This window comes from Prunus persica, chromosome G2, assembly GCF_000346465.2.
Source record: "Prunus persica cultivar Lovell chromosome G2, Prunus_persica_NCBIv2, whole genome shotgun sequence".
Lineage (NCBI taxonomy): Eukaryota > Viridiplantae > Streptophyta > Magnoliopsida > Rosales > Rosaceae > Prunus > Prunus persica.
The window spans coordinates 2,235,606-2,251,598 of record NC_034010.1 but is presented as its reverse complement, the minus strand read 5'-3'; the positions used below and the strand labels follow the sequence as shown (position 1 = coordinate 2,251,598).

Here is a 15,993-nt window from a genome sequence, read left to right as displayed (position 1 = left end):
GATTACTGAGTTAAAAAATCCTCTAATATCTAATTATGGACACTCACGCATAGAAATTACCAAATTTAGCAACTTAGGCTTGAAGGTCTAAGAACAAATATTTGATGACTAGGTCTAAAGCGGACGATAATATCAAATCACAAAAATAAACAAGATCAAATCTTAATATTAAGAAAAGAGTTGGCCAACGGGCCAAATGAAAAATGACATTGACTTGTAGTGTGTGTGTGAGAAAGCCCCCTCTCCTTGTAGTTTAGGAAAAACACTTGCATGAAACAAGGACAGCAACTGTGTTATCTCTAGCTAATAACGTTATGACACACATAATAACTTTTCCACGTGGCATAGCATTATTGGTCAGAAATAACAAAATAGTCATATCCCCAATGCAACCAAGTTTTTCTCGTAATCTAAACTTTCAGTTCTATTCAAAATATTAAGAGAAGAGTTGTGATGATGATATTGCCTAATAATATATCAAGTCTGAGACCATCCCCCAATAAATTCACATTTACTTTTTGTATTTATCTATAGTTTATTAACTTGTATTATTATGATAACATTTGCTGTTAATCATCATATAATTAACATTAATCATACACTCATTGCTTTAAACAATTTGTAATAAATCTAAAAATTAAATATAATGTGGTTTATTAGTGGGAGTTTATAGTGATTAAGAACATTTATAATAGATCTAGGCCATTATGGTTAAATTTTCCAATAACCCAAAATTACCCTCATTAAGGAAAAAACTTTCAACACAACTATCTCATGTTAAGAGGACAAATTTGTAAAACAATAGCATATTAAAATGCAAATGATTACAAAATTTAAAAGAAATAAAAGTTCATGGCCAACAAAATTTCAGCCAATCTTATTCATATTGTTTCATAGAAAAACTTGGTTTACAAAGACGTTGGGTTAAAATGATCCAAGACGTAAACTTTAGAAGAAAAGATTCTAGGTATCAAGTTGGGTTACTTTCCATTTCTTTCTTCTCTTCCCGCTTTGCTAGCCACCTACTTCATAGACCCATTTCTTTCTTCTTTTTTCAAAGAAGCATTTTCTCATTTAATCATCAAGATATAAATAGCAATCATATTTCTCATTTAAGTTGTTAGTTGAAAATAGAGATAAAAAAATTTTAAAAAAATTTTAAAAAAAAACGCAAAGAGAGAGAGAGAGCTTCAAAGGATCCCGTCGGATTCTCGGTGTTATATGACTTTTGGTGGATCTATGTCAATTTACACTGCTCATGGTAGATCCACTGCTCATTGATGTGTTGAGGCCTTGGAGTAACTAGATGACACTCTCTATGTCATGTCCCTAAGGAAGATTAGTGGTGCTTGGTTACCCTTTTGCTTTACTGATGCTGTTTCGGCTTTTTAATTTTGGTTTAATTTGTTCAATAAAGTTCAAAAACTCTATGAGTTGTCGGTATTATTTTTCTTTCATAATTCCAAAAATTCTATGAGCTGTCGGTTAGTGGCTAGTTTTATCTTTGATGTAATTAGACTAGATTCAAGACAACTATAGCGGTAAATAAGGGTTCTAGAAAAGTTTATTTTGGGAGTGATTCTCTCCATATCAGTTTCACTGGGACTGTTTTGCCCATGTCGTCGTCCTAATATTGGGATGGCCCCCTTTACAGTCTTTCCCTTTGTACTCTTTGGGGTCATTTGGCAGGGCAGAGTGTCATGGACTGGACTAAATCTTGGGACTGTTTCGGATTAGCTTGGATTGGCCTAAGTTGGATTAAGTACGGACTTACATTTGGTGTTGTGTCGGACTAAAAAATAATTCTTATAATATTTAAATTTAATTGGGGGTTTTGACCTAAAAGATAAATAAATGCTACAAAGAAACCCAATTCAAAGATTTATAACAATATTTGGCAACAACCAAAAAAAGGATTTAAAACAATAATAAAAAGAAAACAAATAAAATTCCGTTTTATTTTTTTTATTTTTATGAAGAAAAAAATTATGAAAAAAATTAAAAAAATTAAAAATATATATATAGTCCCCTTCTATTGAGGGATCACTCAAATAATTTTATTTGAGGGACGTCCTTTAGGGTACCCTACAATTTTTTTTTTCCAATGATCCAAACCATCTATTTTTTAGGTCTTCATTCATAGATCATCCTTACAAAAAATTAGACAAATTGGAAACCGTTTTGACATCCAATTGTGTCCTACAAAATCAATGAACATGGTGCTTCAAGAAAGTACTAAAATTTCAATAACTCAATTGAATGGTCAAATGATATCGGATTCAAGTGATTTTTTGTAGAGATGATCTTTGAACGTGTATCTACAAAATAGATGGTTTGGATTACTGAAATACAATCTGGAGTGGACCCTACAAGAGGTGTCCCTCAAATATGATCCCTCAAATATATATATGTATAATTTTTGTATATTTGACTTTTGACTTCAAACTCCAAAATATAATTTGACAAGTAAAAATTGCTTGTGATAAAGAAAGCATCACATCATGAATTATTAAACTTGTTTCAATATCAAAAAAATATCAAACATTTGTAAATTACTATAGTTGATTTTCCAAATGCAATATCAAATAATTATTGTAATATTTAAATTTAATTAAGGATTTTTATCTTAAAAAAATAAATGTTGCAAAAAAAAAAAAAAAAAACACCCCATTCAAAGATCTAAAACAATAATTTTAAAAAAACAAATAAAATTCTGATATTTTTTAAAGAGAGCGTTGGACTCACGTATTCTATTTAGTGAGCATGCTATTTAGTGAACCACCTTTTAGGCTCACTGTATTAGACGAGCGAGTGAAGCGCTTTTTTTTTTCACTATTGGACTATACAATCTCATTTAAGTTACTTCCGTCTCTTACAAAACAAGGATTTCGAGTACTATTTAACCAAATCCAGCCAAGTGAGGCGTACTAAACATGGCCTTTTTGTCCATTTGAACTAATAAACTTCTATCGCTTTTTATCAACCAAAAAAAAAAAAAAAAAAGTTTCTGCTTTGTAACCTCCGTTTCAGACAATACGTTTGGGCTTGATGCCGGCTGGCATCATAAGCCCTCCCCTATCCAATGCCAACGTTTTCTCCATTCACATGAACAAATGTATCAAACCAACAAACACAAATACGTGCAGGGGCAACCACCTTCAGTGGAGCATACAAGCTAATGTTTCAATCTCCTATGCCCTTCATTCCGAGCATCCTGATTGATATACAAGCAAGTCCACGATTGGAAGAATTTTCAATAAAAACTGGTTGTAAACTTGAACAAACTGGAGGATCGACACAACAATGCATTCTAGCAACCACTGACCAGCACGCCAAAACAACCATCACATACTCGTACAAGGGGGCTGAGCAAGAATGTTCCATGAACTTAATATCACACTTCTATTTTTGTAATTGTTTTGGTAGCTACTTACTGATACAATAAAAGAAATCAAAGATGGGGATAATGTGTCTATGGTTTCTCAGGAGGATTTTATTTTATTGGGTTTTTTGTTTTAGATTTTCATCCCAAAAATCCAGGCAGATACATTGAACAGAATCCTTTATCTGTCAGACACCCAAGGATGACCGTTATACCTTCATTGGTGCTTCACTCCAAGTAGCTACTGTAAGAGATCAACTGTCAATCCATAAGTTGTTGCACTACTTAGCTCCATATCATCCTTTTTACACACATATATAAAGTGACAATCTGGATCTTCCAAAACAAACTCAGCTGGAAGTAAGCCCTTCTCGGTGATAGGAATAGGTTCCAAATACGACTTTATTGATGAACTACAACCTTCAGGCCTTTGGAATCCTGGTCTGGCTGTGAAAAGATAGTCAAAAGGATAACAAAACAAATAAGGCGCCTCAATCATCAATTGTAACAACAATTAATGAATTAAAAGAAAACGTACAAGAAACAGGAGCAAGCAAAATCATAGCATCATCGTCTCTGTTGATTATCCAAAACAAGATCCCCCAAAGGTGGGTAGAAACATAGTTTAGAATGGACAAAAATCAACAACTTCAAAAGATTTTATGTGTGAATCAAATAACAAGGTGGAAGCAAAATCACTTCTGGAAAATGAATTGACAAATGATAGATATTTGAACAGGAAAATGGACGAACTAATATGACATGAAAACTAAACTTACGTATAATGTACAAATTAACTTTCCAATTGTACACTGGCCGGATCAAATGAGGCATCCTTACTGTAGGATCACCATAGGTTATCTGCTATGTGGCAGGTTAAGAACAGATTATGTATTTTGAGATTTCAACAAAAGAAAGAACAACGTAAAATATAAAGGCACATCTAAGGGTGCACAGTTACCAACAAATAGATCCCTCCAGGTTTAAGAAGCCTACAAGCAAAATAACAACTGTGATTAGTGACGGAATATAAAAGTAAACAATAATGAATAAATTTTAAAAAGAAAACAATTGTGTACTGATCCAGTAATATAAAAAATTGCAGCTGTCAATTGAGTCTTAAAGTCTACAACCTACTCACTTCCCCTAGCATTTGAGCAGCACTAATTGGAGCATCATTGCCACACTAGAAATATAAGAACAAATAAGAGATTAGAGTGTGTTTAAGTAATGACTACGAGGAGTCATAAGAACATCACAACAGACATCATACCATCAGTGAATCAAGAGTTCCTTTGACAGACCACAGGTGCAAAAAAGTGGTGACAGCAACACAGTTTTATTAAGACAAAAAAGAAAAAATTAGTCTACAGTATTGTGTATTCTAAAATGACTAAAACAAAGAAATGATACATACCTTTATCAATGACACCTTCAAATGATTCATCTGGGAAGACACTCATATCCCTAACATCCATTTGCATGTCTAATTGTATAGGAAACATGCCTAGAGTCTGCAATATTTACTAAAGATAATGCAGTACAAAATTGTACTGGTTTAATGAAGTAAGTTTTCAAAAGGATACATTTCAGCTGAGGTATGTGCTCATATTTTCTTTTCATCATGTCAATGGCCACTGATGAAATGTCAACGTTCATTATGTCTTCATATCCATCCGCAACCATGTCCTCAGACATAACTACAAGAGAAGATTTTTCCATCAGAATTTCACTCAACAAGTAGATAGTAAATATCTAAATCCAATGAAAATATAGATGTTATGACCTTCCTGATTAGAAAATGAATCATTTTTACATCAACAGTTCTTCGTCTATAGATGGCAAGGGCAATGCCATGTTTAGGGACGCCAAAGCACCCTAATTGCATCAGGTATATTATTACTTTTGACATCAATTGTCTAATTAGTGTGAGAGCAAATGATAAATTGTTACTTTTAGTTTCATTCCAGGGCCTAGACAGAACGCATCCCCTCTGGTGATTCATGTATCCATATACCAAAACGGATGGAACTATCAGAGAGAATGCGGGCAGGAGTAAAAGAGAACCTTAATTTGGGGAATTCAAGCTCAAGCACAACTGCCCAGAAATAACAGGGGGGAAATTGGAGTAGAACAAGGTCCAACCACTAAACCAGCAATAACCCTAAAACCCAATTTCTTTGATTTTGTCACAACTTCTCCATATTTCAAACACAGGTCAAAATTACCAAAAAGTAGCTAAAATTAAATGATGAACGTTCAAAACCACTGAAGTTTTGGGAACCAATTATACCCTAACAGAACAAACCGAAAAGGGCCCGGTTGTCAATGAAAAATATAAGAATGATTATCCAAAAAGCCCAACATCCCAAATCAAAAAATTTATTTTCCATCTTTTTTCTAAGAATTTCTTTCAAACCAAACAGAGCACTAATGCAGAGAAAGAAAGAAGCTCTAGAACCTGCGGATTAAAACTCTCAAAAGGGAATAGCTTTACAAACAAACAATGAAGAAAAGAGCAACGGAGAAAGAGGGTAAATTACCAGCATTGCCACAGCCGACCATGAGAACCCGAGAGGAGGTTGGTATGTAGTTTCGGACAAAAGGGCGGAGAGAAGAGTAGCGCTGGTACCAGTCGAAGGAGCCTCCTTCTTCGACATAGCGGGCGTCCCAATAGAGGGCGTCGCCATAGTTGTAGGTGTTGCAGCTCGACACGTCCTTGAACATCGTCTCTTCTCTTTCTGCTGCTGGTGACGACTGTGGTGATTTGCGTTCAGTTGGGTACAGTCGGCGATATGAAATTACGAAAGAGAGAGAGGGAGAGAAACGAAGGGGCAGGCAAGTAAGGGGGGGTTTTAGAAGGCTATTTTGGGATAAATAAGTCCTGTAGATTTTGAAAGACTATTTAAGAATGTAACGACTTATAAAATTTTTTTAAAAGATTTTTTATACTCAGGAATTTTTATGTTTGGATTTTAAAGATTTATATCATAAGAATTTATAAGATTTGAAAGGACCACATGAATTTTTTATTTGTACGGTGCTAACCAACTAACTTAGTTGGATGATGAGCAATGTCTAGTTCAATGGTGCACGAATTCTTTAGGAACAGCCTCTACAACCCAAGCTTTCTAAATGATGGTGGAATTTATCCTTCGCAAGGGTTTTATGATAGGTATGAAGTTATTAGGCTGCAGACACTTGGTTCAAACAATGGAATGGAGCCATAAATAAAAAGCCAATGAAAGTCAATTGCTTAAAGTTGTGGGCACTTGCATCAGCAATAACATAAACGGGATCAAATAGAATGGAACAATAAATAAAAGCAAACATTCAAAGTTACAAGAGTCAATGAAAAAGATAACAAAGGAATACAATTTTAACAAAGAAAAGTAAAATTCAATAAAGTTTTCCCAATCTTTTAATAGCCAATTTGATGTAGCTTCATGTCCTCCTAAGTAGCATTTCTCCACATATCTAAAGCTATGGTAGCCCTCCATGCATTAGCATTTTCTCTTTGCTTCTCTTGGGTTTGAACAATAGGTTCCAAATTCTCTTCTTCATGAACTGGTAATACTGAAGATGAAGAAGATTCGTCTATTGGTTCAATTGGAAATTCATCAGAACGACACTCTTTGCGAAGAAAGTTATGTAGTGCTACACATGCTAACACAAGCTCTGCTTGTGTCTTAAATGGAAATGGAGGCGCTGAATTAAAAATTGTGAACTGTGATTTAAAAATGCCAAATATCCTCTCGATCACATTCCTCAATGACGCATGGCGAAGATTGAACAATTCATTTTCATTTTGAGGGTCATTACCATGACCTGCAAAATCTTGGAGATGATATTGCACACCTCGAAATGGAGCTAAAAATTGACGCCGATTAGGAAATCCACAATCCACTAGGAAATATTTACCTAATTATATATACAATACATATAAAATTAGTATGAAAAGTTAAAAATATATATATTTATCATTTAAAATAAGTACTTACCTTGGGGCACTTTAAGTTCATTCCTCCTTGATAAAGCATCATTTAGTAGCTTTGAATCATGAGCTGAAGCCTCCCACCCGCTAAGAACGTACATGAATTCCAAATCAAAGTTACAAGCAGCTAATTCATTTTGTGATATCTTTCCATGACGATTACGATAACTACTTACATCTCGTCCCCTCACCATTGCCGGAATATGTGTACCATCAATAGCTCCAATGCAATCCTAAAATTATTCATATATCACAATAACCATATTATGAAAAATATATATTATAATAATAATATTATTATAATTAGATAATTATCACATACCTTGAAATAAGGGTAAAACCTTGTGCTTTCCCTTATTTTAGATGGCACAGTCGGTCCTGGTTTAGCCACCCAATCAAATGCTATTGAATTCAAGGCCTTCAAAATCTTGTGAAAATTTTCACTTGCAACGAATTGTGATCGACCAAATGTATTACGAATGACACAATATCGAGTATTTGGCCAACGATTTGTAGGAATGATGCAAGCATTTCTTCAACACAAATAAATCTTGTATCCTCCAAAAGTGTTTTTTCTCTAAGAATTGTGCATAACTTCCGGAATACATCTGGATACATTCTATATACTTGTCGGAAGATTGCAGGATCATCGTTCAATGCTTGATGTATATAGTCATATCCACTGCTAGTAATTCGTCGCCGAGTTAATGGACGTTCAATATATTCACCACGCATTATATTCAAAAACTGGTTTAGCACATGCATTACTGCATAAATTGCCATCACTGAATTGTAAATGGCTTCATAAAACTCATCATCTATATCTTCGTCATCCATTTCTTCTTCCTCTATGTCATTACCTTCATATATGTTCGGTTGTGACATTATGCGTATATAAAAAAATATACGAGACTGCAAAACAATAAAAAGAAGAAAATAGTACACATTACAATATAATAATTGCATAAAAAAGTGAAAGCCAAGAAGGAAGATATTGATGACATAAAAAAGTAAAAGCAAAGAAAGAAGGAATATTCTCTACTCCGGTAGTATTGTAAATAATAAATTGGGGTCCAATTTCAAGGTCTGTATATGGAGGCAATTCTGCTAAGCACAATATAAACAGGAAGGACAAAACAATATGTATGGGGCCATGACACAATAAAGTGGGATCAAAACAGGAAGGATCCGAAAATCAACAAAGGCAATAAGGCCATGACAAATAATTAATTCAAACCATCTAATGGTGCAAATGCCAATTTTGAATAACAAAATACCATATTCAAGTTTCATTGGAAGGCTATCCTATCAGGTAATAGGTTAGAAGAATCAAGAAAGGGACAGTATGATTATAAGTTTTAAACCACTTATTCAAGAAAGAGAATATATTCAAGTTTCAAACCGTTGACATCTTGTTATATTGCTTCTTAAACCACTTTATTCGGCTCAAATAATGATTATAAGTTTTAGGGAACCTAATTTTTGCATTAAGACGAGGAAGTATCACTCTTTCTACATTTTGCTTGCTAAGTGACCCATTAGCATCACGCAATCCACTATTGATAGCATCCACCAAGAGATGCAATAACTCATTGGTATCGTCCATGGTCCAAGATTCATAGTTCTCTTTCTCTTTGCCCTTTCCTTTGTTATTTCCTTGTTGTGAATCCCCCATTAAATTACTACTACAACATATGTAAGAAATTTATTAGTTATTTCACAAGAATACATATCATACCAAACAAGAAAACAAAAGAAAAGAATTTCACTCATGTTTCCTATTTTCTATTTCCTTTCTAACTTTGATAAACATTAATGGCAAATCAGTTGATAAATAATAATTGTCCATGTGTATGTGTGTCGGGTGTTATATCCATAAACGAAAACTGTTGTTATCAATTTTTTTAACTGTTGTTATATTCCTAAACGAAAAAAAATTGCTTTCAGGTACAACAATAATAAGCATATTGATTTCAACTAACTGCTTATTTTATTTCATTCTTGAGTGCTATTTTATTATTACAGTCATTGAAGAAATACAAACTATTATATATATTAGTTGGATACCAAGAATGAAAAGGAGTTCTGGAAAGTGTGTGTCCACATGTATTAAACCTAATTGTTACAGACAATAAACGGAAGATGCCAAAATCTAAAGTCTTCTCGCTGCAAGATGTCAGCATGGTTAATGGAAGTAGAAGTCTATAAAGTCAATCTCTTGGTCCTCGATACAGTTATAGAAAACGAATACAAAAATTTACCAGCAAAGAAAAAAACAAAGACAAAAACAAGACACAACATATAAACAATTTTTCTGTTCTGTACATAAAAACAGAAAGATGCCAATTGTTACAGACAATAAACGCAAGAAGACATAGCACAGACCATATACAAGCATGGCATATATTTGATACATACAATAAACGCAAGAAGACATAGCACGAGAAGGAAGCAATACCTTATTCATGAAGAGCTGTTTATCTTCACGAAGAATTGTTCATCTTCTCTCGCAGAGAGAAAAAAATCTCACATGAAAAGTCTGTTGGGTTATGGTGAAATTTTTTTTAGGGTTTGGTATTTATATACCTCACACTAAAAAGTCACACAAATTCCTTCTTTAAAAAAAATCCTTCGAAATTAGCAAGTTTTTGAATACCAAAAAACTTTTTGTTACTTGTTTAAAGTCTTGATTGAATACCACTAGATTTGGACACCCTCTTTAAAAAATCCTAATAGTCCTTATTGAATACCACAAGACTTGTTTAGATTATTTAAAAGTCTTAATTGAATACCACAAGACTTATCTATCCCAAAATAGTCTTTTAAAATCCTAATTGAATACAACCCCCCTAAGTGCGCTCTGTTTCGTGTTGGTTTTCAAGGCCGAGGGCTTTTGGGCCCTTTTGGTCCGTACAGTGTAAGTGGTGTCCGAATGAGAAATTCTCTAGGCACCCAAAAATGTTCTACTTTTTATTTAGGACAAACTACATAAAACCCTCTAATTTATATGGTCATTTTTAAGTTGATACCCGATTTTATAGAGATTTACCAGTACATACTCAACCTCATGGAAATCCTACAATTTCCCCCTTCCGTTAGCCAAACTGTTAGTGAGTCTGTTAAATGCTGATGTGTCAAAAGTGGGATCCATTTTTTGATGACGTGGACTTCCACATGGACCAAAAATTAATTAAAAAAATTATTTTACTGTTTAAATTATTTAAAAAATCTCTTTCTCTCTCTCTCTCTCAGAACCCAGAAACATCCCAACCATAACCTCACCCCCATCTCCAGCCATCATCGTCGCAACTCACGAACCCAGCCTCGTCGGAACCCCAGCCACCTCACAATCCACGAGCCAAGCCTCACAAGCCGTCTTTGTACCAGTTACATAATCAATCACCTCATCAGAGAGAGTTGTAAGGAGCAAACTTAGTAACGCCGTATCAATTTTGAGCCACTCCTGATAAGCTACAGTAATTTGAGAGGAAACACCCCATATAGCAAGAAGTGCAAATTTGGGAGGAAGAACAATAGAGCCATCAAAATACCCAAATAAATTGAATCCTTGCAGAACTGATTCAATATGACATCTCCATTTCATGAAATCAGCATCACTCAATTGCATAGTAATCAAGCCGAGAAGACCTCAATTTTGATTGAAGAGGAAGACGCCATTGTTGAGTTTAGAAGAAGGGCATTAAAAAAAAATTAGGGTTTTCAAACAGAAATTAAGAACGCAGAAATCTAAAGAGGAATAAGAAGAAATCAAAGAAGAAGAAGAAGAAGAAGAAGAACTGAAGTTACAAAAGAATGCAAAGCGAAAAATTAGGAATGGATCGAAAGTGGAAGAACCAAAATACGGGGAGTGGCCAGATAATCCTTACTATTTTCATAGTAGAGGTTATCTTAACCCGTCTCACCTGCTTTCTGTATTGCATAAGGGCATAAGCGAAGTTAAGGAATTTCCTTCTAACTAGTTGTTTGGGGGTGGTCAAAATTCATCCAATCTGGCAAGGAGGAATTCCTAGCGGCCGAAGAATTCTTAATAGCCGAGAATTCTTAGCCGCTGAAGAATTCCTAGCGACCGAGGTGCTTTCTCAAAAAGGTGGTCAAGGTCTTTTCTTCAAAGGCCATAGTGCCTTCTCAAAAAGGTGGTCGAGGTCTTTTCTTCAAAAGTCATGGTGTCTTCTCAAAAATGCGGCCGATGTGTTTTCTTCAAAGGCCATGGTGCCTTCTCAAAAATGCGGCTGAGGTGTTTTCTTTAAAAGCCGCGGTGCCTTCTCAAAAATATGTCCGGGCACTTCCTTTTGCAAAAATGGCCAGGCACTTCCCTTTGCAAAAGTGGTTGGGCGTATCCTTACAAAAGTAGCTCGGCGTATCCTTTGCAAAATTGGCCGAATGCTTCCTTTTGAAAAAGTTAGGCTCGGCACTCCTTAAATACCTTGGTGGGCCACTCTTTCTACAAAAAGCTGGGCCGGGGCGGATTTTCTCCTTAGGCACTTTGGCACCCTCCTAGCAACACTTAGGCAAGCAAAGTTGGGCTGAGGGAGTTGAAGTTCGGCATGAGGTATTTCCACCGGGGGAGTTGGAGTTCGGCGAGAGGTATGTCCGCCAAGTTCTCAATATTCGAATATTTGAGAACTCAAATATAGTCCAACGTAGGGCCAAGCCTAACATCCAAATATTTGGAGTTCCCATACCACCCATCTTGGCGGATGGTTAGCAAACTCTAGAATTCTAAAAACTCAAGGGGCACGAGGTTCCACTAGATGTCAAGATGAAATCTCCTAGGTCACGACCCAAGCCACGGATTCATGCCTAAGATTTTCGGAGGTCAATGTGCATGTGACTTAGGCCTCACAAGGAAATAAATCAAGGAGATTGTTGATAGTTCAGCGTATTCCAAAACAAAAGAGAATCAAGCAATTAGAATAATTCCACTAATGTGATCTCACGGATTCAAAGGGCTTCAAAAGGAAAGAATTTTAAAAGAATTGATACTTGGCCATTCAATGGCCAGCCCATGGGCCAACAGACGCCCTATATAAACTTCACCAAACGAAGGCAGAAGACACAACATCAAACAGACAAACCTACTTTTTCTCTCGCACTTTTCTTTTCCTAGACTTAGGATTTTATTTTCAAGCATTTAGTGTAGCAAGTTCTTCTTTTTTCTAGTGTAAATTTACTTTCTTGCAATTTAAATTATCTTGCCCTTCAAATTCAAGTCTATTTCAATTGCTTTACTTTTCATTGTTATTGAATTTTCTTTAAATTTAAATTCAAGTTTAATTTAGTTTATCGTTCTTATTTCGTTCTTGTTTATTTATCCCTTTGATCTATTTTATTACACTTTTATTCTTGTCTTTACATTTTACGCACTTACTTTAGGCATTTATCTTTAAATTATATTTAAATTTAAGCACCTTTACTTTACGCACTTATTCTTTGTTTCATTACGTTTTACCTTCAATCTTCATCTCCACCCAATCCACATAATTTGGTTGCTCACATAAAGCCTTGACCCCGAGATAGTGAAAGAACCTAGGCCGTGAGGAGGTTCCTTGCTCGGTCTAACAATCGTTTGATTAAAGTCTGATCTCGAACGCAACATATCCATCTACTCACATTCCATTCAAGTCCAAATTCTTGGCTTGGTGGTGGCACGCCCCGCACTCAAAAGAAGAAGGAAACACTAGTGGCTAAGAGTAAGCAAGTTGTCTTCATTTAACATATTTGTGGTTAAAGCGAGATTGCCGCCCAATAGAAATAGAGGCGAAATGAACAATGATAAGATCCAGTTAGAAAAGGAAATCCAATTAGAGATAAGCTGCCCGTGAGCATCATGGCATAGGTAAAAGGGACACTAAGCTCAATTTCCTGAGTTGCAGCGAGGCTGGGTTCGTGGATTGTGGGGTGCCTGGGGTTGCGATGGGGTTGGGATGGTTCTGGGTTCTGTGAGAGAGATATATATATATATATATTATAAAAAAATTAAACAGTAAAATAATTTTTCATTAATTTTTGGTTTACGTGGAAGTCCACATCATCAAAAAAGGGTCCCACTTTTGACACATCAACATTTAACAGACTCACTAACAGTTTGGCTAATGAAGGGGGGCAAATTGTAGGGTTTCCGTGAGGTTGAGTATGTAGTGGCTAAGAGTAAGCAAGTTGTCTTTATTCAACATATTTGTGGTTAAAGCGAGATTGCCGCCCAATAGAAATAGAGGCGAAATGAACAATGATAAGATCCAGTTAGAAAAGGAAATCCAATTAGAGATAAGTTGCCCGTGAGCATCATGGCATAGGTAAAAGGGACACTAAGCTCAATTTCCTGAGTTGCAGCGAGGCTGGGTTCGTGGATTGTGGGGTGGCTGGGGTTGCGATGGGGTTGGGATGGTTCTGGGTTCTGTGAGAGAGAGAGATATATATATATATATATATTATAAAAAAATTAAACAGTAAAATAATTTTTCATTAAGTTTTGGTTTACGTGGAAGTCCACATCATCAAAAAAGGGTCCCACTTTTGACACGTCAACATTTAACAGACTCACTAACAGTTTGGCTAATGGATGGGGGGCAAATTGTAGGGTTTCCGTGAGGTTGAGTATGTAGTGGCTAAGAGTAAGCAAGTTGTCTTCATTCAACATATTTGTGGTTAAAGCGAGATTGCCGCCCAATAGAAATAGAGGCGAAATGAACAATGATAAGATCCAGTTAGAAAAGGAAACCCAATTAGAGATAAGCTGCCCGTGAGCATCATGGCATAGGTAAAAGGGACACTAAGCTCAATTTCCTGAGTTGCAGCGAGGCTGGGTTCGTGGATTGTGGGGTGGCTGGGGTTGCGATGGGGTTGGGATGGTTCTGGGTTCTGTGAGAGAGAGAGATATATATATATATATATTATAAAAAAATTAAACAGTAAAATAATTTTTCATTAATTTTTGGTTTACGTGGAAGTCCACATCATCAAAAAAGGGTCCCACTTTTGACACGTCAACATTTAACAGACTCACTAACAATTTGGCTAATGGAGGGGGGCAAATTGTAGGGTTTCGTGAGGTTGAGTATGTATTGGTAAATGTCCCTAAAATCGGGTATGAACTTGAAAATGACCTTATAGATTGGGTAGTTTGTCCTTTTATTTATTTATTATTACTAGAAATACAAAGTATATTACTATGGAAAAAAAAAAAAGTCCCAACGGATATTAAAACCAAAAAACTAAGGGCCCGTTTGATAACTAATTTTATTTTAGTTTTTAGTTTTCATTTTTTGTGCCAAAGTATAGAAGAAAATGAGACTGAAGATGAGATTGAGAGAGAAGATGAGAGGGGAGGATGAGAAGAAGTAGTAACCAAAGTGAAAACAAAAATTAAAAACTGAAATATATTTGAAATTGTTTTCACTTTCAAGTTTTGTTTTCACTTTTATTACTTTTCTCTCCCATCGTCCCCTCTCATCCTCTCTCTCAATCTCATCCTAACTCTCATTTTCTTTTATACTGTAATACAAAAAATAAAAACTAAAAACTAAAGCTGAAATGGTTATCAAACGAACCTTAAAATTTTAATCAATATGACACAGGATAAGGGAAGTACCCAAATACAAATATGATTAAGAGTATGTCTTAAATTTACTAGAACGTCTGCTACCATAATGATTTCTCGAAGATTATGTGTGATTCTAACTGCTTAAAAGTTGGAAAAATGAACTTAAGTTCTTAGGCCCCATTTGATAACCATTTCAATTTTAGTTTTTAGTTTTCATTTTTTGTGCTAAAGTATAGAGGAAAATGAGAGTGAGAATGGGAGTGAGGTTGAGATTGAGAGAGAGAATGGTTGGGAGGATGCGAGGGAGGAGTAACAAAAATTATATTTTTTAAAAAAAAAAACTTGAAAGTGAAAATAATTTCACATAGATTTCAGTTTTTAGTTTTAGTTTTCACTTTTGTTACTCCTCCCTCCCATCCTCTCCTCTCATCTTCCCTCTTAATCTAATCTTTATTCTTGTACACCCTCTTTTCATCCTACACTTTAACATAAAAAATAAACACTAAAAATTAAAATTGAAATAGTTATCAAATGGGTTATTAAATACTTGAATGCAATCTTGAGGGAACTGAAGTTTGACATTGTAGAATTTGGATCAGATTTTTAGAATAGCCTTTAATTTCCATTTTTGGGAGGTGTCGTCGCTAAGCCCATTAAAGTGTTGCCCATAATGCTAAAACATTTAGGCAGCCAAAGTAAATATTTCTATGAAAAAAAAGTTAGTAACACTCAATTACTATTAGATGTTTGATTTTTCAATCAAGATACATAATAGTACTTGATAATTTGTTTTTCAACAAAAAATGAGTTTGTAACATATAGGATTATGTGTGTAATAGACACAAGTTTGCTAAATACTTACAACTTTCTCTTGTCCGAATCTAAAACCGAAACCACTATAAGGGGGAGGTGGTTCCTCACACACACAAACTACTAAGGTGTCATAGGGGTTCGGATTTGAGATCAATAATCTACAATTCAATGTCATTTTTCATTGGGGTAGACTTTTTGGCCAGCTTATATGCATTCTATAAATTTTAAAGATGTACTAGCAAA

At 35.0% G+C, this 15,993-nt stretch overlaps 1 protein-coding gene across 4 annotated transcripts; it reads right to left on the bottom strand.

The window, feature by feature from the left end:
* On the bottom strand, positions 3,142-6,240 carry LOC18786153 (methyltransferase-like protein 13). Of its 4 annotated transcripts, none has more exons than XM_020558623.1 (8): positions 5,926-6,240; positions 4,969-5,082; positions 4,800-4,868; positions 4,656-4,675; positions 4,516-4,568; positions 4,344-4,374; positions 4,162-4,246; positions 3,142-3,829 (listed from the first exon to the last, which is right to left on the bottom strand). In XM_020558623.1, exons 1-8 carry the CDS (start codon positions 6,107-6,109, stop codon positions 3,624-3,626), a joined length of 762 nt encoding a protein of 253 aa, XP_020414212.1. In that variant the 5' UTR covers positions 6,110-6,240; the 3' UTR covers positions 3,142-3,623. The 4 variants fall into 4 exon arrangements, with proteins under 4 accessions (XP_020414212.1, XP_007220926.2, XP_020414214.1 ...); XM_007220864.2 differs by having other exon boundaries at positions 4,162-4,243; XM_020558625.1 differs by lacking the exon at positions 4,344-4,374 and having other exon boundaries at positions 4,524-4,568.